We start from the raw sequence: 25,435 nt of genomic DNA, 5'->3' as shown, positions 1-25,435 counted from the left end.
GTGTATTTAACCAAGTTATCATCAACTCAGTACTGGTACCCTGTGTATTTAACCAAGTTATCATCAACTCAGTACTGGTACCCTGTGTATTTAACCAAGTTATCATCAACTCAGTACTGGTACCCTGTGTATTTAACCAAGTTATCATCAACTCAGTACTGGTACCCTGTGTATTTAACCAAGTTATCATCAACTCAGTACTGGTACCCTGTGTATTTAACCAAGTTATCATCAACTCAGTACTGGTACCCTGTGTATTTAACCAAGTTATCATCAACTCAGTACTGGTACCCTGTGTATTTAACCAAGTTATCTTTCATTTATTTATTGTGTTATTATGTTTCTATAATGTCTCTTTCTTTCTCTCTGCGTTCTTGGGAAGGGCCCATAAGTAAGCTTTTCACTGTTAGTCTACACCTGTCGTTGGGAAGGGCCCGTAAGTAAGCATTTCACTGTTAGTCGACACCTGCTGTTTACACAGCATGGGATATGAGTGTGGCTATCAGTAATCCAATTCATATACAGTACCTATGAACCACCTCTTCCTCCTCCACCTCCTCTCTGTCTCCTGTCTCAGTCATTAATCAATACTGTAATAGTGCTGTCTGCAGCAGCAGTGGTACAGAGCGGTGAGGGCTAAAAAAGGTAGAAGAGGAAAAACACTGTCTTTTTAAGTACTGTCTACCATCTAAAATAGTCTTTCTCCTTGAAGTGAGTCACCCAGACTGCTAATGAATTCTTGTATTGGGTTGTTGGGTGGCGGTGTCACAAGCAACGCTCATCAAAATTATTAAAAGGTTTTTAAAAACAATTATAATGCAACAGTTGGACAATGGATGAAGATACTCCAAACTTTTAGATTTAAAAAAAAATTATCCATCAGATATTGACTGAATTATAGCTCCCGTGTGGCGCATTGGTGCAATGCCCTGTATTCACTGGCACATTGTGCCGCACGGTGAAACACCGCTTCCCGTTTATTTTCAATGGAAGGAAAGCGGTGAGAAGCGGAGAGGGCGGCGCGAAGGTGGCGTGGGAGGCGGTGAAAAGGTAAACTTATCCCAACTTTATGCAAATCACCAGCAGCGACCGCTGGGCGATGACCAATCATATCGAGTGGTTTCCATGACGAATTTGACGCTATGGGACCCAAGGCTGGAGACTTTCTTCAGCAAAGATGGCTGACAAAAATACTAAGATGGTAGGAAATGTAAGTGATTATAACATCATAACGAAATATTCCAAAAATGTACAGTTCAGAAGAATATGTTAGTTAATGTAGAGACAAACGATTATGCATATTTTTTTTATGTCAAAGTTAATTTACGGAAATCGCGATTTAGCAAGCTAGCTGACTAGCTAACATTAGACAGCTAGCTGGCTAGCTAACATTAGACAGCTAGCTGGCTAGCTAACATTAGACAGCTAGCTGGCTAGCTAACATTAGACAGCTAGCTGGCTAGCTAACATTAGACAGCTAGCTGACTTGCTAACATTAGACAGCTAGCTGACTAGCTAACATTAGACAGCTAGCTGACTAGCTAACATTAGACAGCTAGCTGACTAGCTAACATTAGACAGCTAGCTGACTAGCTAACATTAGACAGCTAGCTGACTAGCTAACATTAGACAGCTAGCTGACTAGCTAACATTAGACAGCTAGCTGACTAGCTAACATTAGACAGCTAGCTAACATTAGACAGCTAGCTGGCTAGCTAACGTTAGACAGCTAGCTGGCTAGCTAACATTAGACAGCTAGCTGGCTAGCTAACATTAGACAGCTAGCTGGCTAGCTAACATTAGACAGCTAGCTGACTTGCTAACATTAGACAGCTAGCTGACTAGCTAACATTAGACAGCTAGCTGACTAGCTAACATTAGACAGCTAGCTGACTAGCTAACATTAGACAGCTAGCTGACTAGCTAACATTAGACAGCTAGCTGACTAGCTAACATTAGACAGCTAGCTGACTAGCTAACATTAGACAGCTAGCTGACTAGCTAACATTAGACAGCTAGCTGACTAGCTAACATTAGACAGCTAGCTGACTAGCTAACATTAGACAGCTAGCTGACTAGCTAACATTAGACAGCTAGCTAACATTAGACAGCTAGCTGGCTAGCTAACGTTAGACAGCTAGCTGACTAGCTGACTAGCTTTATGTGTGTTGTGACATGAGTATGAAATTGTAATTCTGGTTGTTTAATGTTTTAGGGACTCCTGAAACAACCAGCAAACCAGGCGGTCATCTTGTTAAACAGTGGATGTAAAGAATCTAGCTAGCTAAAGCATTTACTGCAAATTGAATGTACAATTTTGTAAGCTTGCCTTGCTGATATTTGCCATGCAATGCAGATGAAGTAATGTAGCTAGCTAACAATTTTATTTTTGCTTATTGCGCAGTGGAGGATAAAAAATACCTGTATGCCATATTAGTTCAGAACCTAGCTATGAACCTCAGCTTTCATAGCCAGTTGTATCAACTTCAAAACAGTCTGAATGACATTAATGAAGCCTATGGTTAAGTAGAATATAATATAACTTTGTACAAAGGATGCCCACATTGTAGCCTGTACTTTTTAATATAGTCACTGATCATGTACACTACCTTGGCAAATAAATGTGCAGCTCAGGTATGAATGTCTTTGAGAGAATTTTTCAATCATATCCAATACCAGGAGTATCAAATTCCAGTCTTTGAATGACTCTGTGTCTGCATGTATGAATTACAATTATACACTTCAACAGTGTTTACCAATCTTGGTCCTGGGACATCAATGGTTACACATTGTAGCTATGCAATAGACTCCAAACATGTTTTAACTAGTTAAAGGCTGATTTGTAATTCATATATACAGAAATATAATAAAATAAACAGTACACTACACTTCCTATGCATCATGTAAAACTGGTTCATCTCAATATCTAATTTCCTTCATCTGCATTGATCTGACAAACACAGGATAGGTGTAGTATTTCATCAAATGAGAGACTTCATTTCAACCATTAGAGAATGTGAAACGCTTTATACCGGTACCCCCTGTATATAGCCTCGTTATTGTTATTTTATTGTGTTACTTATTATTAATATTTTTTTAATACTTTAGGTTTATTTAGTAAATATTTTCTTAAGCGTATTTCTTGAACTGCATTGTTGGTTAAGGGCTTGTAAGTAGGCACTTCACGGTAAGGTGAATCCAGCGCATTGTTAAACCCAGACTTGGACCACACATCCACTCCACTAGTGATTGCTTTGCAATGCTTGCAGTTACACACTGATTCCTTCCAAACCACTCATTGTTGAATTTGCGATTTCCAACTTGTTGTGTAATATTTATGTCCAATGGCCGATGAGCACCGAAAAGTTTTATCTGTAATTTCTCTTCATTATTTCTCTTCATATAACAAGGATTAAAAGGGATTTGCCAGTAGATTGTCGACTTGATTCATGATGATGACAGCTAGCTAAGATTTTGAAAGTATGATGTCAGTCCAATCAAAGCTACTGTAGATATAAGGTGATTTGACGTAATAGTATCTGTGGTTGGGCACTTCAAATTTAACTATATGGCAGCACCCAAGGAGCTTGAATTTTCAAGCTCTCCCTGTAGATTTTGAGGTGACGTAGTGTCCCCATGAGAAACACCTGCATTTTGGAGCTGCCTTCCCCCTCCCTGGCACTCGAAGGCACCAGGCTCCCCAGGATTACGCACACATGCCTGTTACATTTAGGACAGATTTGTCCTAAATGTAACACTTTGTATTCAGGAATTGCTTTGCCACATTTTTTGTAGTATTACTTTTTGTGCCTTGTTGCAAACAGGATGCATGTTTTGGAATATTTTTGATTCTGTACAGGCTTCTTTCTTTTCACTCTGTCAATTAGGTTATTATTGTGGTAAAATTATTGTGGAGTAACTACAATGTTGTTGATCCATCCTCAGTTATCTCCTATTACAGCCATTAAACTCTGTAACTGTTTTAAAGTCAACATTGGCCTCATAGTGAAATCCCTGAGTGGTTTCTTTCCTCTCTGGCAACTGAGTTAGGAAGGACTGGGTGAATTGATACACCATCCAAAGTGTATAAGGATATTCTTCTTATTTTTTTTAATTTTTTTTTACCAATCTACCAATAGCTGCCCTTCTTTCCGAGGCATTGAAAAAAATCTCACTGGGCTTTGTGGTTGAATCTGTGTTTCAAATTCACTGCTCGATTGTAGTCATTCAAAAATTATGTTCAACACTATTATTGCACACTGAGTCCATGCAAATTATTATGTGACTTGTTAAGCACATTTTTACTTCTGAACTTATTTAGGCTTGCCATACAAAAGGGGTTGAATACTTATTGACTCAATCAAAGTTATCTGTAAAGGCCTTTTTACATCAGCTGATGTCTCAAAGTGCTGTACAGAAACCCAGCCTAAAACCCCAAAGAGCAAGTAATGCAGATGTAGAAGCACGGTGGCTAGGAAAAACTCCCTAGAAAAGCAGGAACCTAGGAACAAACCTAGAGGGCTGTGCTTGTGAAGATTATAAAAGAGTACAGAAATGTAGGCCAGATCGTTCTTCAAGACATTTAAACGTTCATAGATGACCATCAGTGTCTAATAATCACAGTGGTTATAGAGGGTGAAATAGTTTAGCACCTCAGGAGTAAATGCCAGTTGGCTTTTCATTGCCGAGCAAGACATTTCAGATTTTCATTTTTTATTAATTAGTAAAAAATTTGAAAAACATAATTCCACTTTGACATTATTTGGTATTGTGTGTAGTGACCCCCCCCCAAAAAATCATAATTTATCAATTTTAATTAATTGTAAAAATTCAGGCTGTAATGCAACAAAATGTGTATTACATTTACTTTTGATCCTTAAGTATATTTAAACCCAAATAATTTTAGACTTTTACTCAATTCGTATTTAACTGGGTGACTTTCACTTTTACTTGAGTGATTTTCTATTAACGTATCTTTACATTTAGTCAAGTATGACAGTTGGGTACTTTTTCCACAGACTTTCGGAAGTTGCTTTCATTTTCATTCTAATATGTAAACATTTCAACTGTATTAGATTATTACTTTGTTCAATTCCCGTTTCAGCCATTACCGGAATGTGTTTGACAAGTCATTGTTTCCAAGGTCCTAAACGTTCCCGAGTGGTCTGCCGAGTGGCGCAGCGGTCTAAGACACTGCATCTCAGTGCAAGAGGCGTCACTACAGACCCTTGTTTGATTCCAGGCTGTATCACAACAGGCCGGGATTGGGAGTCCCATAGGGCGGCGCACAATTGGCCCAGCATCGTCTGGGTTAGGCTGTGATTGTAAATAAGAATTTGTTCTTAACGGACTTGCCTAGTTAAATAAAGGATAAACACATAAAAATAGAAAACAGGAAAAACGACAGGCACAAACAAGAGTATTAAAGTAAAATGAAAGTATTCAATCCAGCGAGACTTAAGTGACAAGAGGATTTTGCACCAAACACAAGAAATAGATGGCTGAAAAAGACAGATCCTCAGGTGGGTGGGGCATGTGTCACACACACACACACACACACACACACACACACACACACACACACACAGGCTGTCACAGGAGATCTTGCTGTTAACTTTTGTTTCTCCTCTACCACCTACTGTACTTTGTTCACACATTCTGGGCTCTGAGCCCAAGCTGCCATTAAAGATATTTTCTCAAACTCACTGACTTGCCATTCCTTGGATCTCCTCTTTATTTATTTTTAGTCCCAGCATCTTTTGCAGTTTCTGGATACCATTCTGTTTAAAGGATACCATTCTGTTTAAAGGATACCATTCTGTTTGAAGGATACCATTCTGTTTGAAGGATACCATTCTGTTTGAAGGATACCATTCTGTTTGAAGGATACCATTCTGTTTGAAGGATACCATTCTGTTTGAAGGATACCATTCTGTTTAAAGGATACCATTCTGTTTGAAGGATACCATTCTGTTTGAAGGATACCATTCTGTTTGAAGGATACCATTCTGTTTAAAGGATACCATTCTGTTTAAAGGATACCATTCTGTTTGAAGGATACCATTCTGTTTAAAGGAGTTTGTGTGTGTCTTTTTGTCCTTAGTGCATACTGTATGTAACCGATGTGAAATGGCTAGCTAGTTAGCGGGGTGCGCGCTAATAGCATTTCAACCGTCACTCACTGAGACCTTGAAGTAGTCGTTCCCCTTGCTCTGCAAGGGCCGCGGCTTTTGTGAAGCTATGGGTAACGATGCTTCGAGGGTGGCTATTGTCGATGTGTGCAGAGGGTCCCTGGTTAGAGCCCAGGTAGGGGTGAGGAGAGGGACGGAAGCTATGCTGTTACATGTACACCAAAAAAAACATAACGATATAAATTATTATATTAGTAGTATTTGTATTATGTTAATAGAAATTAAAAGATGTATTAACACAGGCTTGATTGATATGAGGAAATCAACAGGGAAGGCTATTGATGCCACGCAGGCCTCCCAGATTGATACTGAATCAAAAAAATGGAAGATAATATGATGATTATCTATAACGATCAGAGAGGACGCTGTCTGAAACAGATTTTGTAGAGCTGTGAATGGCATTAATTCCTAGGTGTGCTGATCTAGAATTTGCCCATTACAATCTTCTTCATTATGAACTAAAAAAGGACAAAACTGACCTTAGATCAGCACTCCTACTGTGAGATGCTGTGTGAAAACGGGCCCCATGCCAACATCTTGACCAAAGAACTTGATGGAGGTAAATCAGTGTAATGAACATCCATAGGGGGAAAAAAGCTATTTAAGCTCCAACAGCTTTGTTTTTGACCAGTAGATACAAACTACTCAACCGTTAGTACATTCACTTGTACATATAAACCTATTCAAAGTTTAGATCATTGTGAGTTATATGAAGAACTATACAGTATAATGAGAGATTTATAACTTTTACCATTCTGCATTACAGAAGGACCTACCTGCAGGCTTGCCCTGATTCATGTCTGTTGACTCCTATGGCGTCTAAAGGTAACCTACTGGCATACCCCTGATATACCCTGATACATGGCTGCGTTTTCTCCCTTCCTACACCACCTCAGAGCAGCAGAGGGCAACAAGAGCAGGTGCTTCAGCGACAGCCAGCCAACAGCTCAGTGCAGGCCCCCAATGGCCAGGCCCTCATGCTTGCTTTATTCCACTATGTGGGAGTTCCCCTTGGCTTGTGATGCCAAGCAGTTCACATGAGAATGATGTTCTCAGCGTTGAGAGCTGAGCAAGTGCAAGCATCTAAGACTGATCCAGATCACCCACGGAATCATCAGCGAGTAGTGAGCACTGACCACTGCAGTCTGTCACAGTATACAGTTTATTTTCAGATAAGGAAAATATAGACTTCGATAGATGTATTTTTAATAAAACATACCTCGCAAAAAGGACCTACCTCTCCTAATTTCATATTCTGTATCTCATGGCGCCCCGTTTGTGCCGCTCTGTCCAAACTGAAAGGCTCAGTTCAGTCAAAAACATGTGATTTTCCCAATGTTTTATATTTCCACACTATAAGGTTTGAATAATACTGGGAAACTGGGAAAATTATGATAATGCCCTTTTAGTGTTAAGAGTTATTTTTCAGCCTGTTTTGGTGGGAAGGAGTTTTGTTCTGCTTTTCAAGGGAAATGGAAAGACGTTCTTTTGGGATGATTTTGGACGGGCGACTCTCCATCTTAACTCCTCCTCCACATTAACTGGATTGGTTGAACAGTGCAGAAGAGAACCTCCCCAGACAGTTTTTTCCCCCCTTCTTGTCAAGACCAGCATGTAGAGGGATCTAGTTTCATGCGTTTCTTTTATGCCTGCTACGTTAGGTTAGTGACAGGAGGACAGGAATCAGCTGGCCCACAATGCTGTGAGGGCATGACTGACTGGACACTGAACTTTGGTGTGGCAAAGCAGGTAGTGCATTCGGAAAGTATTCAGACCCCTTCCCCTTTTCCACATTTTGTTACATTTCAGCCTTTTTCTAAAATTGATAAAAATGTTGTTTTTCTGTAATTCTGGTCACATTTTCATGCCACAGCACAGATACCTCTTGTTACCCTCCGCTTCATCCCATCACAGGGTTGTCCTTACATATCGTGGGTCGCTGCGCACATTACTTTGCACTATTGTCAGGGAGGTCCATTTCAGATCACTGCAAGTTATGGGATTCCAAGCAGACCTCTGAAAGAAAAAAACTACTTTTATAAAACTTTACTGTTTCTCCAGCAGCTAAAAGCTATCTTCAAATATTTTTTTAGGCTAGCAGCTATCTACAGCTAATTTCCTTATTTTCTAAATGCCATTTCCCCCTTTTTCTAATTCTAATTACTGGAAGTTATGGGATTCCAGCCCAGATTGTTCTCTGTAAAGGAGGAGAAGAAAGAAGCCCTTCAGTTATTTATTGATCAACCGTGTTCTCCAGCCAGAGGTATCTTCAATGTTTGATTATTGATCAACCGTGTTCTCCAGTCAGAGGTATCTTCAATGTTTGATTATTGATCAACCGTGTTCTCCAGTCAGAGGTATCTTCAATGTTTGATTATTGATCAACTGTGTTCTCCTGCCAGAGGTATCTTCAATGTTTGATTATTGATCAACTGTGTTCTCCTGCCAGAGGTATCTTCAATGTTTGATTATTGATCAACTGTGTTCTCCTGCCAGAGGTATCTTCAATGTTTGATTATTGATCAACTGTGTTTTCCAGTCAGAGGTATCTTCAATGTTTGATTATTGATCAACTGTGTTTTCCAGTCAGAGGTATCTTCAATGTTTGATTATTGATCAACTGTGTTCTCCTGCCAGAGGTATCTTCAATGTTTGATTATTGATCAACTGTGTTCTCCAGCCAGAGGTATCTTCAATGTTTGATTATTGATCAACTGTGTTCTCCTGCCAGAGGTATCTTCAATGTTTGATTATTGATCAACTGTGTTCTCCAGTCAGAGGTATCTTCAATGTTTGATTATTGATCAAATGTGTTCTCCTGCCAGAGGTATCTTCAATGTTTGATTATTGATCAACTGTGTTCTCCTGCCAGAGGTATCTTCAATGTTTGATTATTGATCAACTGTGTTCTCCTGCCAGAGGTATCTTCAATGTTTGATTATTGATCAACTGTGTTCTCCTGCCAGAGGTATCTTCAATGTTTGATTATTGATCAACTGTGTTCTCCTGCCAGAGGTATCTTCAATGTTTGATTATTGATCAACTGTGTTCTCCTGCCAGAGGTATCTTCAATGTTTGATTATTGATCAACTGTGTTTTCCAGTCAGAGGTATCTTCAATGTTTGATTATTGATCAACTGTGTTCTCCTGCCAGAGGTATCTTCAATGTTTGATTATTGATCAACTGTGTTCTCCAGTCAGAGGTATCTTCAATGTTTGATTATTGATCAACTGTGTTCTCCAGTCAGAGGTATCTTCAATGTTTGATTATTGATCAACTGTGTTCTCCTGCCAGAGGTATCTTCAATGTTTGATTATTGATCAACTGTGTTCTCCTGCCAGAGGTATCTTCAATGTTTGATTATTGATCAACTGTGTTCTACTGCCAGAGGTATCTTCAATGTTTGATTATTGATCAACTGTGTTTTCCAGTCAGAGGTATCTTCAATGTTTGATTATTGATCAACTGTGTTTTCCAGTCAGAGGTATCTTCAATGTTTGATTATTGATCAACTGTGTTCTCCTGCCAGAGGTATCTTCAATGTTTGATTATTGATCAACTGTGTTCTCCAGTCAGAGGTATCTTCAATGTTTGATTATTGATCAACTGTGTTTTCCAGTCAGAGGTATCTTCAATGTTTGATTATTGATCAACCGTGTTCTCCAGTCAGAGGTATCTTCAATGTTTGATTATTGATCAACTGTGTTCTCCTGCCAGAGGTATCTTCAATGTTTGATTATTGATCAACTGTGTTCTCCTGCCAGAGGTATCTTCAATGTTTGATTATTGATCAACTGTGTTCTCCTGCCAGAGGTATCTTCAGTGTTTGATTATTGATCAACTGTGTTTTCCAGTCAGAGGTATCTTCAATGTTTGATTATTGATCAACTGTGTTCTCCTGCCAGAGGTATCTTCAATGTTTGATTATTGATCAACTGTGTTCTCCTGCCAGAGGTATCTTCAATGTTTGATTATTGATCAACTGTGTTTTCCAGTCAGAGGTATCTTCAATGTTTGATTATTGATCAACCGTGTTCTCCAGTCAGAGGTATCTTCAATGTTTGATTATTGATCAACCGTGTTCTCCTGCCAGAGGTATCTTCAATGTTTGATTATTGATCAACTGTGTTCTCCTGCCAGAGGTATCTTCAATGTTTGATTATTGATCAACTGTGTTCTCCAGTCAGAGGTATCTTCAATGTTTGATTATTGATCAACCGTGTTCTCCTGCCAGAGGTATCTTCAATGTTTGATTATTGATCAACCGTGTTCTCCTGCCAGAGGTATCTTCAATGTTTGATTATTGATCAACTGTGTTCTCCTGCCAGAGGTATCTTCAATGTTTGATTATTGATCAACTGTGTTCTCCTGCCAGAGGTATCTTCAATGTTTGATTATTGATCAACTGTGTTTTCCAGTCAGATGTATCTTCAATGTTTGATTATTGATCAACCGTGTTCTCCAGTCAGAGGTATCTTCAATGTTTGATTATTGATCAACTGTGTTCTCCTGCCAGAGGTATCTTCAATGTTTGATTATTGATCAACTGTGTTCTCCTGCCAGAGGTATCTTCAATGTTTGATTATTGATCAACTGTGTTCTCCTGCCAGAGGTATCTTCAATGTTTGATTATTGATCAACCGTGTTCTCCAGTCAGAGGTATCTTCAATGTTTGATTATTGATCAACTGTGTTCTCCTGCCAGAGGTATCTTCAATGTTTGATTATTGATCAACTGTGTTCTCCTGCCAGAGGTATCTTCAATATTTGATTATTGATCAACTGTGTTCTCCTGCCAGAGGTATCTTCAATGTTTGATTATTGATCAACTGTGTTCTCCTGCCAGAGGTATCTTCAATGTTTGATTATTGATCAACTGTGTTCTCCAGTCAGAGGTATCTTCAATGTTTGATTATTGATCAACTGTGTTCTCCTGCCAGAGGTATCTTCAATGTTTGATTATTGATCAACTGTGTTTTCCAGTCAGAGGTATCTTCAATGTTTGATTATTGATCAACCGTGTTCTCCAGTCAGAGGTATCTTCAATGTTTGATTATTGATCAACCGTGTTCTCCTGCCAGAGGTATCTTCAATGTTTGATTATTGATCAACTGTGTTCTCCTGCCAGAGGTATCTTCAATGTTTGATTATTGATCAACTGTGTTCTCCTGCCAGAGGTATCTTCAATGTTTGATTATTGATCAACCGTGTTCTCCTGCCAGAGGTATCTTCAATGTTTGATTATTGATCAACTGTGTTCTCCTGCCAGAGGTATCTTCAATGTTTGATTATTGATCAACTGTGTTCTCCTGCCAGAGGTATCTTCAATGTTTGATTATTGATCAACTGTGTTTTCCAGTCAGATGTATCTTCAATGTTTGATTATTGATTAACCGTGTTCTCCAGTCAGAGGTATCTTCAATGTTTGATTATTGATCAACTGTGTTCTCCTGCCAGAGGTATCTTCAATGTTTGATTATTGATCAACTGTGTTCTCCTGCCAGAGGTATCTTCAATGTTTGATTATTGATCAACTGTGTTCTCCTGCCAGAGGTATCTTCAATATTTGATTATTGATCAACTGTGTTCTCCTGCCAGAGGTATCTTCAATGTTTGATTATTGATCAACTGTGTTTTCCAGTCAGATGTATCTTCAATGTTTGATTATTGATCAACCGTGTTCTCCAGTCAGAGGTATCTTCAATGTTTGATTATTGATCAACTGTGTTCTCCTGCCAGAGGTATCTTCAATGTTTGATTATTGATCAACTGTGTTCTCCTGCCAGAGGTATCTTCAATGTTTGATTATTGATCAACTGTGTTCTCCTGCCAGAGGTATCTTCAATGTTTGATTATTGATCAACTGTGTTCTCCAGTCAGAGGTATCTTCAATGTTTGATTATTGATCAACTGTGTTCTCCTGCCAGAGGTATCTTCAATGTTTGATTATTGATCAACTGTGTTTTCCAGTCAGAGGTATCTTCAATGTTTGATTATTGATCAACCGTGTTCTCCAGTCAGAGGTATCTTCAATGTTTGATTATTGATCAACTGTGTTCTCCTGCCAGAGGTATCTTCAATGTTTGATTATTGATCAACTGTGTTCTCCTGCCAGATGTATCTTCAATGTTTGATTATTGATCAACTGTGTTCTCCTGCCAGAGGTATCTTCAATGTTTGATTATTGATCAACTGTGTTCTCCTGCCAGAGGTATCTTCAATGTTTGATTATTGATCAACTGTGTTCTCCTGCCAGAGGTATCTTCAATGTTTGATTATTGATCAACTGTGTTCTCCTGCCAGAGGTATCTTCAATGTTTGATTATTGATCAACCGTGTTCTCCTGCCAGAGGTATCTTCAATGTTTGATTATTGATCAACCGTGTTCTCCTGCCAGAGGTATCTTCAATGTTTGATTATTGATCAACCGTGTTCTCCAGCCAGAGGTATCTTCAATGTTTGATTATTGATCAACTGTGTTCTCCTGCCAGAGGTATCTTCAATGTTTGATTATTGATCAACTGTGTTCTCCTGCCAGAGGTATCTTCAATGTTTGATTATTGATCAACTGTGTTTTCCAGTCAGAGGTATCTTCAATGTTTGATTATTGATCAACTGTGTTCTCCTGCCAGAGGTATCTTCAATGTTTGATTATTGATCAACTGTGTTCTCCTGCCAGAGGTATCTTCAATGTTTGATTATTGATCAACTGTGTTCTCCAGTCAGAGGTATCTTCAATGTTTGATTATTGATCAACTGTGTTCTCCTGCCAGAGGTATCTTCAATGTTTGATTATTGATCAACTGTGTTCTCCTGCCAGAGGTATCTTCAATGTTTGATTATTGATCAACTGTGTTCTCCTGCCAGAGGTATCTTCAATGTTTGATTATTGATCAACTGTGTTCTCCAGTCAGAGGTATCTTCAATGTTTGATTATTGATCAACTGTGTTCTCCTGCCAGAGGTATCTTCAATGTTTGATTATTGATCAACTGTGTTCTCCTGCCAGAGGTATCTTCAATGTTTGATTATTGATCAACTGTGTTCTCCTGTCAGAGGTATCTTCAATGTTTTCTAAATGTTATGTTCTCTCTTCTTTTTCTCTCTCAGATAACCAGACACCTGTTACAGTTACTATAGTTACTGCAGAGGGAAAAAAATGCCTTTTAAACACTGTGAGTTTAACAGATTAAAAAAACTCTCATACTTTCTTTTCAGTCTTTTCCTGTTCAACTGAGTCCAAGTATCTTGACAACTCAGCCTGGTATTTTGGCAGCAGTCCCTTAAGTGTTGATGTCAGCTGAGAGAGAGAGCAGGATGGGAGAGAGAGAGAGATTGAAAGAGTACGGTAGGGGAGGAGTGGGCTATTCAAGGCACTTGTCCTCTGTCTCTCTCTGTCACACAGCAGAGGAGGGGGATGCACACACACCTCACACACACACACACACCACACACACACACACACACACGCTACAGTAGCTCGGACACAGCCACATTTTCTCAGGCTGCTCCACAGACTGACAGCAGAAAACGGAGGATTAGAGAGAGAAGGAGAGAAGGAAACAAGGGAAATATACCAATCCAGGAGATTCAAACAGCAGAAACCCATTCTGTCTTTGCTGCTCATCAATTTAAACACAATAATTATACAACTCTTCATTAATCTGTAACTGAACTGGGACCTGCTCTGCTCAGGGACCTGATCCGCTCTGCTCTGCTGAGGGACTTGCTCTGCTCTGCTGAGGGTCCTGCTCTGCTGAGAGACTTGCTCTGCTCTGCAGAGGGACTTGCTCTGCTCTGCTGAGGGACTTGCTCTGCTCTGCTGAGAGACTTGCTCTGCTCTGCTGAGGGACTTGCTCTGCTCTGCTGAGGGACTTGCTCTGCTCTGCTGAGAGACTTGCTCTGCTCTGCTGAGAGACTTGCTCTGCTCTGCTGAGAGACTTGTTCTGCTGAGAGACTTGCTCTGCTCTGCTGAGAGACTTGCTCTGCTCTGCTGAGAGACTTGCTCTGTTCTGCTGAGAGACTTGCTCTGTTCTGCTGAGAGACTTGCTCTGCTCTGCTGAGAGACTTGCTCTACTCTGCTGAGAGACTTGCTCTGTTCTACTGAGAGACTTGCTCTGCTCTGCTGAGAGACTTGCTCTGCTCTGCTGAGGGACCTGATCTGCTCTGCTCTGCTGAGGGACCTGATCTGCTCTGCTCTGCTGAGGGACCTGCTCTGCTGAGCTCTGCTGAAGGACCTGCTCATTCTCTAGGACTATGGCACCACATGTGGTACATGGAGTCTCTCTTTCACAGTCCTGGTGTCTTCCTCTCCTTTTGCTCCTTCTCTCCCTGCATTCCCTGACGGTCGCGGGGTTCAACCTGGATACTAGCATGACTCTGATCAAGGAGGGGGAGAAAGGGAGCTTTTTTGGATTTTCTATAGCACTTCACCAGCAACTCACCCCAGAACCACACAGTTGGTAAGTGGCTACAGCCGCATACAGTAGCATGTATAGCAACGTTGGTGTGTGTGTTTTAACGTACATATTGGTATATTTTGTACATTTTCTAAATCCTTCATACACATACAATATGTATGAATCTATTTCCACTTCAAGTATCTGAAGCAGTAATACAGGACCGTACTGATTGAGTAAAACGGAAGCAGTTAGTCAGCATTTCTACATTTAACTGACTGCATCATGCAGTCCTTGGATTCAGTCATCCAGGTATTGATATAATTTCATCCATTGTATTTTAGAAGCACTGCACTGGAAGCAGTAGTTTCATTATGGGTATGTGTGCACTGTGTATGTATAATAATAATCAAGTGCATGTGTGTACAGAGAGGGCACCCTGTAACTCATTTCATGTGGAATGAGGTGCCAGGCAGGCGTGGTTGAGACTGACTAGAGAGAGAGAGAGAGAGAGAGAGAGAGAGAGAGAGAGAGAGAGAGAGAGAGAGAGAGAGGCGTTGAATCAGCAGGTAGATCTGGAGAAGAGGAGAGAGAGACTTCTCATGCTTTGTTGATTTCAAAAAACCTTTTTGATTCAATTTGGCTTGAGGGTCTGCTATATAAAGTGATGAAATGCAGTGTTGGGGGAAAAAAAACATACAACATTATAAAATCCATGTACACATACACCAAGTGTGCGGTTAAAAACACACTGATTTATTTCCACATGGCCGTGGGTTGAGACAGGGATGCAGTTTGAGCCCCACCCTTTCAAAATATACTGTATATCAATGAATTAGCAAAGGCATTAGAACAATCTGCAGCACCTGGTCTCACCCTACTAGAATCTGAAGTCAAATGTCTACTGTTTGCTGATGATCTGGTGCTTCTGTCCCCAACCAAGGAGGTCCTACAGCAGCACCTAGATCTTCTGCACAGATTCTGCCAGACCTGGGCCATGACAGTAAATCTCAGTAAGACAAAAATAATGGTGTTCCAAAAAAAGGTCCAGTTGTCAGGATCACAAATACAAATTCCATCTAGACACCATTGCCCTAGAACATACTAAAATATATACCTACCTCGGCAACACAGATAGGGAAAGGGGATAACTGTTAAGTTACATGACTGAATAATATTCAACCGAAATATGTCTTTCGCATTTAATCCAACCCCTTTAAATCGGCGGGGGGCCACGTCATCAGAGCCCGGGGAGCAGTTGAGGTTGTTATTTCCACCTTGCCGCCTCAAGGATTCGAACCAGAGAACTTCCTGTTACAGTCCGAATGTTCTTAACCTCTAGGTTACCTGCCATCCCCCAGGTAACATCCACAAAGCTGTGAACGATCTGAGAGACAAGGCAAGAAGGGACTTCTATGCTATCAAAAGAAACATAAAATTCAACATCCCAATTAGGATCTGGCTAATAATACTTGAATCAGTTATAGAACCCATTGCCCTTTATGGTTGTGAGGTCTGCTCATCAACCAAGAATTCACAAAATGTGACAAACACCAAATTGAGACTCTCCATGGAGAATTCTGCAAAAACATCCTCCTTCGTGTACAATGTAAAACATCAAATAATTTGTGCAAAGTAGAATTAGGAACGATACCCACTAATTATCAAAATCCAGAAAAGAAAAAAAAGAACTGTTAAATTCTACAACCACCTAAAAGGAAGTGATTCCCAAACCTTAAATAACAAAGCCATCACCTACAGAGAGATGAACCTGGAGAAGAGTCCCCTAAGCAAGCTGATCCTGGGACTCTGTTCACAAACAGACCACACTTAGCCCCAGGACAGCAACTCAATTCATCAACAAAAATATAACTACTTGATACATAGGAAAGAATTAACAAAAAAAACAGAGCAAACAGGAATGCTATTTGGCCCTTAAACGGAGAGTACACAGCAGCAAATTACAGTACCTGACCAAAACTTAAGGAAAGCTTTGACTATGTACAGACTCAATGAGCATAGCCTTGCTATTGAGAAAGGTCGCCATAGGCAGACCTGTCTCTCAAGAGTAGACAGGCTATATGCAAACTGCCCACAAAATGAGATGGAAACTGAGCTGCACTTCCTAACCTCCTGCCAAATGTATGACCATATTAGAGACACATACAGTGGCTTGCGAAAGTATTCACCCCTCTTGGAATTTTTCCTATTTTGTTTCCTTACAACCTGGAATTAAAATTGATTTTTTGGGGGGGGTTGTATTATTTGATTTACACAAATGCGTACCACTTTGAAGATGCGAAATATATTTTATTGTAAAACAAGCAAGAAATAAGACAAAAAAAACTGAAAACTTGAGTGTGTATAACTATTCACCCCCAAAAGTCAATACTTTGTAGAGCCACCTTTTGCAGCAATTACAGCTGCAAGTCTCTTGGGGTATGTCTCTATAAGCTTGGCACATCTAGCCACTGGGATTTTTGCCCATTCTTCAAGGAAAAACTGCTCCAGCTACTTCAAGTTGGATGGGTTCTGCTGGTGTACAGCAATCTTTAAGTCATACAACAGATTCTCAATTGAATTGAGGTCTGGGCTTTGACTAGGCCATTCCAAGACATTTAAATATTTTCCCTTAAACCACTCGAGTGTTGCTTTAGCAGTATGCTTCGGGTCATTGTCCTGCTGGAAGGTGAACCTCCGTCCCAGTCTCAAATCTCTGGAAGACAAACAGGTTTCCCTCAATAATTTCCCTGTATTTAGCATCATCCATCATTCCTTCAATTCTGACCAGTTTCCCAGTCCCTGCCGATGAAAAACATCCCCACAGCATGATGCTGCCACCACCATGCTTCACTGTGGGGATGGTTTTCTCGGGGTGATGAGAGGTGTTGGGTTTGTAACAGACATAGCGTTTTCTTGATGGCCAAAAAGCTCCAGTTTAGTTTCATCTGACCAGAGTACCTTCTACCATATGTTTGGGGAGTCTCCCACATGCCTTTTGGCGAACACCAAATGTGTTAGCTTATTTTTTTCTTTAAGGAATTGATTTTTTCTGGCAACTCTTCTGTAAAGCCCAGCTCTGTGGAGTGTACGGCTTAAAGTGGTCCTATGGACAGATACTCCAATCTCCGCTGTGTAGATTTGCAGTTCCTTCAGGGATACCATTGGTCTCTTTGTATCCTCTCTGATTAATGCCCTCCTTGCCTGGTCCATGGGTTTTGGTGGGCGACCCTCTCTTGGCATGTTTGTTGTGGTGTCATATTCTTTACATTTTTTAATAATGGATTTAATGGTGCTCCGTGGGATGTTCAAAGTTTCTGGTATTTTTTGAGAACCCAACCCTGATCTGTACTTCTCCACAACTTTGTCCCTGAGCTGTTTGGAGAGCTCCTTGGTCTTCATGGTGCCACTTGCTTAGTGGTGTTGCAGACTCTGGGGTCTTTCAGAACAGGTGTATATATACTGAGATCATGTGACAGATCATGTGACACTTATATTGCACACAGGTAGACTTTATTTAACTAATTATGTGACTTCTGAAGGTAATTGGTTGCACCAGATCTTATTTAGGGGTTTCATAGCAAAGGGGGTGAATACATATGCACGCACCATTTTTCCGTTTTTTTATTTATTGAAACAAGTAATTTTTTTCATTTCACTTCACCAATTTGGACTATTTTCTGTATGTCCATTACATGAAATCCAAATAAAATCCATTCAAATTACAGGTTGTAATGCAACTAACAAAGAAAACGCCAAGGGCTTCTCTGAATACAAGAATTAGAAACATCCAATTGTGATTAACTCCCATATCTATATCTAGGTGAAATACCACACAATTCATTTGGAACTTGTGTGAGTGTTATGTTTACTGTTCATTTCTGATTGTTTATTTCAATTTTGTTTATTATCTATTTCACTTGCTTTGGCAATGTTAACATATGTTTCCCATGCCTATAAAGACCTTTGAATTGAATTGACTGACTGTACAGCTGAACCTGCAGGTACATCTGGAGGAGAGGAGAGAGAGAGAGAGAGGCAGACAGAGAGACAAAGAGAGGAAGGGGAGAAAGAGAGAGAGACAGAGAGATAGAGAGATATAGAGACAGAGAGAGCGAGATAGAAGGATAGAAAGAGAGAGATTAACAGGTTTTACTCTGATTTTACTGACACAGTTCATGCTGCAGTACTTTATGGGTGGTGTGTTTGTGTATGCGTGTGTGTTTATGTTAGAGTGTGTGTGTTTATGTCAGAGTGTGTGTGTTTGTGTTTAACAGATGCTGCTGGTTGTTATTGATGTACCTGGAACATAGGACAGGATCACATCCTCCAAGCCAGGCATGAATAAATGATGATGTCAGCTCTGACTTTTAAAATGTTTATAGGGGTTTTCTCTGCAAAGAGGAAGTTGTCTTATACGGCTCTTCAGCAGCAGCACTGATATTGAATGAAGCATTTTTCTAGATTGAGAAATGCTTAATTACTTGGAATTGGTGTTGAGTATTGTAGAAAAGGCTTTCATTTTTATTAGCCTTTTTAGTTAACTGACCATTTAATTGCAGGCACCTCAGAGCCGTAGAGATGTATATAGATTGCAAAGTAGCAGTCAAATCAAAGTTTATATGTCACGTGCGCTGAATACAACAGGTGTAGACCTTACAGTGAAAAGCTTACTTACAGGCTCTAACCAACAGTGCAAAAAAAGGTATTAGGTGAACAATAGGTAAATAAAGAAATAAAAACAACAGTAAAAAGACAGTGAAAAATAACAGTAGCGAGGCTATATACAGTCCTTAATGGTGCTACCCATGTTATATAGCCTTTTGGGCACTAGAGACCTCTATAAATATCTATGCTCTGAGCACACCTGCAAGCAATTACATTTGTTAAATACCCGAGTTCCTTTGTCTTTTAGTTGCTGTGCCAAACAATCCAGGCAGTAGTACAAAATCTCCAGCATTTGTCAGTATATTTCAATAATCTGTGTGTCTAATACTCAAACCACACAAGTCGATGGAAATTAATAAGAAGGACTATGTTTGATTGGAGGAAATAAACGGGAGCGCAGACTCTCTAAAACAGAACCTCAAGTCTCTCTCCTCCTTGTCCTCTAACCTGGACACCTGTGCTGGGAGCCCCTCCTACCTATCCCTGTGCATTTCAAAATAAGCAACCTGCCGTAACAAGTGTAGTTGTTGGTTCCCGTGTGGCTCAGTTGGTAGAGCATGGTGTTTGCAATGCCAGGGTTGTGGGTTCGATTCCCATGGGGGACCAGTATGGGCGGGCGGGCAGGAAAAATACATGTATGAAATGTATGCATTCACTACTGTAAGTCGCTCTGGATAAGAGTGTCTGCTAAATGACTAAAATGTAGTTACTCATGTTATATCTCTAGTAGGCTATTCTGCTGTTAGGCAAGAGCTGTTCAAGCCATATTACTGGAGAATATCCTGCAAACTTGTTTGAGTGGCCATTTTACCCCATGGTTTCTTTTCTCATCAGTAGAGTTGGTTCTAAGCCAGCGGTGTTAAACGCATTTGCCCTGGAGGCTGCATTCGGTCTTCATTCGGTCTGAAAATGTGTTATATTTTATTGTGGTTAAAATATGCAAAAAAATAGTCCTTTATCAATAGTTTGGAGAGGTTTTGATGCTCCCTGACTGTCTAGCATTTAATTTCAATGATTATTAGCGAGTTGGACACAGTGAATAAACTGTATGAATGCATTTCTACAAAGTTAATATTTGGTTTAAACAGTAAGTAGTATAAACCACATGTAAGATCTGAATCTGCTTCAAAAGTCCCAATACAACATCACACCTCACTACTCTATTTTTCCAGTTATCAGAATTCTAGAAAATGCTGAAGTCATGTCGGGAAAATGTAATATGGAGGACCCGGCAAGCCAGCCTTGTACCTATAAATGTCAAACTCCAACAGAAATATTTTCAAATGTATAACTTTGAATTAAACAAAATGGTTTGTGCGCATGACTACTGGTTTCAGTAAAATGTTCAGCCATAAAGCAAACTCATAAAGCAAATACTTTATGAGTTTATTGTTACAAATCAACTTGCAAGGTTGCTAGCCAACTAGCCTGCTAACGTTAGCCCTACTAGCTGCTAACGTTAGCCCTACTAGCCTGCTAACGTTAGCCCTACTAGCCTGCTAACGTTAGCCCTACTAGCCTGCTAACGTTAGCCCTACTAGCCTGCTAACGTTAGCCCTACTAGCCTGCTAACATTAGCCCTACTAGCCTGCTAAGTGAGAGTCAGCTAATCCAATTCGATATAGTGTGGTAAATCCACATTGAATTTACCCGGTTCATCTCCATCACTGCTGACACTAGCGATGTATCGGTAGGTCGGGAGAGAACAGAGGTTGCATCCTTCACATTGATGTTCGGCACAGCATCTGGTTTCAGTCAGAGTTTCATTCTGAATCCTTTCTTTCATTGGTTATATTAAGCCATCAAAGTCCTCCGTGGTGAAATGAGCAATGCATACAAATCAAATGTATTTATATAGCCCTTCTTACATCAGCTGATATCTCAAAGTGCTGTACAGAAACTCAGCCTAAAACCCCAAACAGCAAGCAATGCAGGTGTAGAAGCACGGTGGCTAGGAAAAACTCCCTAGAAAGGCCAAAACCTAGGAAGAAACCTAGAGAGGAACCAGGCTATGAGGGGTGGCCAGTCCTCTTCTGGCTGTGCTGGGTGGAGATTATAACAGAACATGGCCAAGATGTTCAAATGTTCATAGATGACCAGCAGGGTCAAATAATAATAATCACAGTAGTTGTCGAGGGTGCAACAAGTCAGCACCTCAAGAGTAAATGTCAGTTGGCTTTTCATAGCCGATCATTGAGAGTATCTCTACCGCTCCTGCTGTCTCTAGAGAGTTGAAAACAGCAGGTCTGGGACAGGTAGCACGTCTGGTGAACAGGTCAGGGTTCCATAGCCGCAGGCAGAACAGTTGAAACTGGAGCAGCAGCACGGCCAGGTGGACTGGGGACAGCAAGGAGTCATCATGTCAGGTAGTCCTGAGGCATGGTCCTAGGGCTCAGGTCCTCCGAGAGAGAGCAAGAGAGAGAAAGAAAGAGAGAAAGAGAGAATTAGAGAGAGCATACTTAAATTCACACAGGACACAAGATAAGACAGGAGAAATACTCCAGATATAACAGACTGACCCTAGCCCCCTGACACATAAACTACTGCAGCATAAATACTGGAGGCTGAGACAGGAGGGGTCAGGAGACACTGTGGCCCCATCCGATGATACCCCCGGACAGGGCCAAACAGGAAGGATATAACCCCACCCACTTTGCCAAAGCACAGCCCCCACACCACTAGAGGGATATCTTCACCACCAATTTACCATCCTGAGACAAGACCGAGTATAGCCCACAAAGATCTCCGCCACGGCACAACCCAAGGGGGGGCGCCAACCCAGACAGGAAGACCACGTCAGTGACACAACCCACTCAAGTGACGCACCCCTCCTAGGGACGGCATGGAAGAACACCAGTAAGCCAGTGACTCAGCCCCTGTAATAGGGTTAGAGGCAGAGAATCCCAGTGGAGAGAGGGGAACCGGCCAGGCAGAGACAACAAGGGCGGTTCATTGCTCCAGAGCCTTTCCGTTCACCTTCACACTCCTGGGCCAGACTACACTCAATCATAGGACCTACTGAAGAGATGAGTCTTCAGTAAAGACTTAAAGGTTGAGACCGAGTCTGTATCTCTCACATGGGTAGGCAGACCAATCCATAAAAATGGAGCTCTATCGGCGAAAGCCCTGCCTCCAGCTGTTTGCTTAGAAAAAAATACAGTAAATGGGCTTGCGGTTCCCTCACACCAATCCACTCGCTTCAACCGCACAAACCGGTCCCACTTCAAAGCAAGCTCATCCTTGTGGGTAACACTGCACTAGCTACGGACGACGGAAAACTACTACAATGCTCGCTCGACTACCACTACCAAACGTACAGGAAAAGAGGAGATGCAGTTTTTCACATTTACTTCTATGGTTTCTTCTTCGTGGGTGTACATAGAAGCTCACTAATGCCAACACTTGGTCTTGAATGTAATTACATGCTAGCATGGCTAGTAACTAACGTTTGCCAGCTGGAGATACTTAGGTAGCACCAGTTCTCCATATGACGTTGACAATAGTGCATTGTGGGTAGTTCCAAAAATGAGTTAATAAATATTTCAACCCCCCCTCCCCCCAAAAAAAACATATATTATAGGTAACCACACCATGACTACAACTAAGTTACTAAAGTCTTTGACCACACTACGTTGTTCATTTTATGATTAAAATCTCATGCTTCCTAACCTTTAACCTTTAAATCATTGGAAAGTATATTGAGCATCCCTTCACCTTTTTATCCCTCACTTCATGGAGGGCTGATATGCTCTGCGACTTCCTGAAATATTATGAGCTAGCACTTCTGGTGCCAGTAACTAAGATTATGAAGCACTTCTGGTGCCAGTAACTAAGATTATGAAGCACTCCAGGTGCCAGTAACTGTGGGATCAAAATCAGCGATATGCTCACGCTACGCTTGTTTTGACTCACTGATAAGTATCTGTTTGAGGTATTTGATTCAGCACCTGAATCATACTTTTATGTAAACCTTGTTTGAATATAGGTGCACATGTTAAGATCTTTTACAGTACTTTGATTGTAACCAGAATCACCATTAGACTTGAAAGAAGTGCCCTTTGTATTGAACCTTTCATTAGAAGTGTTTTACTTGCTATATTGTATTTACTTTGCCACCATGGCCTTTTTATTGCCTTTACCTCCCTTATCTCACCTCATTTGCTCACATTGTATATAGACTTATTTTTCTACTGTATTACTGATTGTATGTTGTTTTACTCCATGTGTAATCTGTGTTGTTGTATGTTGTCGAACTGCTTTGCTTTATCTTGACCAGGTCGCAGTTGTAAATGAGAACTTGTTCTCAACTTGCCTACCTGGTTAAATAAAGGTGAAATAAATGAATAAAATAAATAAATAAATAGAAGAGGAGCCAAACGTGATTAGCCTCAAGCTTGAAGCTTAATATATTAGATACTGTTGACTCATTTCATCCTTGTTTGTAACAAGGTTTAAGTTTCTGTGGCCAGTGGGTAATATTGTATTGTCTTCTCACTGAGGTTCCAGTTTAATTCTGTCCTGATCCACCTGACTCTTCTGATACTCACCAGGTCATAAACTGTATACATTATAGTCGCTGTGTCACCGTTCATTGCCAACACTGTCGAATGATTTCATAAAACTCATGACGCTTCTATTATAGATCCAGTGACTCATAACACCCCCCCTGACTCCCCAGGAGTCTATAGGACATTATCAATCAGTAGAAAGCATAGCAGAAAAGGTCAATTCTACCCTGGCCCCTGGCCTCCCCTCCCCTCCCCTCCCCTCCCCTCCCCTCCATCTCATGTAACACAGAGCAATATTGACTGACAAGAGGAAAGCTGATCCTAGCTTTTTGCATGGAAAGGAAGGAAGTGAAGGAAATGATAGGTATGCCTCAGTCTCACTCGGGGCCAAGAGCCTGGAGGATTGAGGTGGACCTCCAAGATTTATATAGGAGCAGCTTTCTACTGATTGGTAATGTCTTATATAGACTACAGAGAGACTTTAGCTAAGATAAACTGAAGGAGCACCTTGTAATGCTAGTCAAGTGGAGGAGATGGTGTGTGTGTGTGTGTGTGTGTGTGTGTGTGTGTGTGTGTGTGTGTGTGTGTGTGTGCGGATGGTCTCGGCTTGGGGGATGGGGCTGCTGCTGGTGTTATGTGTATGTGTGTTGTCTATTTATACTGGTATGAGATGGGGATCCTGTAATGGCAGCTCTTTGCTTGATGAAGAAAGACCCCTCCACTGTCCAATTTGCCTGAGTAGTATGTCGACCATTTAGCTTCTTTGTATAGGTACAAATGTCATCAACCATTGTCAGAGGTATCTACTGTATGTGTATGTAGTTTTGCCTGAGATGCTTTACAATACATATTGATTGCATTTACAATAGGGCCATGCAGAATGTAGGAGCTTGGCCTTTAGCTTGGTCTTCATAGTGACATCATCCAGTGTTCTATATTGGTCACATGGTCTTATATGAGAGCTCTGCTGCCTTGCGTGATTTGGGGTGAGGAGAATAACTGCCCTTGTCCTCTGTGATACAGGTCACAAATCATTCTTCTTGTTGTATGATCTGTATCAGTCCCTGGAAGATGTCTACAGTCCCTCATACCCTGGTAATATCTTCTTCTAATATGCAACTGGAAGCCAAGGTATTATACTGTAGATTTTGAGTAAAAGGAATATTTTCGTTTGCCTTTTCTCCATGTTAATTTGTAAACAAATTAAGCCTAGTACTGTACCAATTATTTAGTCGAGAACTATAGGCTTAATTTGTTCCTGGGATAACAGCCCTAAATCTCTCACTACCTTGGCAGCTTCTGTATGTGTCCCTAGTCATTTTTTAAGTGTCCTCCCATGTGGTAATCTGTCCCTGGTCATTTTTAAAGTGTCCTACACTCTTAGAAAAAATGGTTCCAAAAGGGTTCTTTGCGGAATGATAGGGTTCTACCAAGAACCATTTTGATCCGAAGAACTGTTTTTGGAAGACGCGGGTTCTTTGTAAGGCAAACGGTTCTATCTAGAACCTTTAAACATCCTAAGAACCGTTTTGAAAGAAAGGTTTCTTTGATGTTTCTTTGGAAGGCAAGGAGAATTCTACATAGAACCATATATCATATTTCCCAGCATGCTCTATTGCAGTATTGATTGGTTGATTAATTTTATGATACCCAAAGATAAATAACAAACA

At 40.6% G+C, this 25,435-nt stretch overlaps 1 protein-coding gene and 1 long non-coding RNA gene across 4 annotated transcripts in view; both read left to right on the top strand.

Moving 5' to 3' along the window:
• The first annotated feature begins 1,028 nt into the window (after positions 1-1,028).
• Positions 1,029-2,637, top strand: LOC106566154 (uncharacterized). Its single transcript, XR_001319801.3, has 2 exons — positions 1,029-1,210; positions 2,216-2,637. It is a non-coding gene; the product is annotated as an uncharacterized LOC106566154 (long non-coding RNA).
• Positions 2,638-13,578: 10,941 nt separating this feature from the next.
• The window catches only part of itga7 (integrin, alpha 7), a 94,443-nt gene continuing 82,586 nt past the window's right edge, over positions 13,579-25,435 (top strand). For all 3 annotated transcript variants that reach the window (XM_014134012.3, XM_014134011.3, XM_014134013.3), the window contains exon 1: positions 13,579-14,652. In XM_014134012.3, the coding sequence (XP_013989487.2) occupies positions 14,447-14,652 (206 nt within the window). In that variant the 5' untranslated portion in view covers positions 13,579-14,446. The remainder of the gene's footprint in view (positions 14,653-25,435) is intronic.

This window comes from Salmo salar, chromosome 12 (genome assembly GCF_965601325.2).
Source record: "Salmo salar chromosome 12, fSalSal1, whole genome shotgun sequence".
Classification (NCBI taxonomy): domain Eukaryota; kingdom Metazoa; phylum Chordata; class Actinopteri; order Salmoniformes; family Salmonidae; genus Salmo; species Salmo salar.
This window is presented reverse-complemented; position numbering and strand designations above follow the sequence as displayed.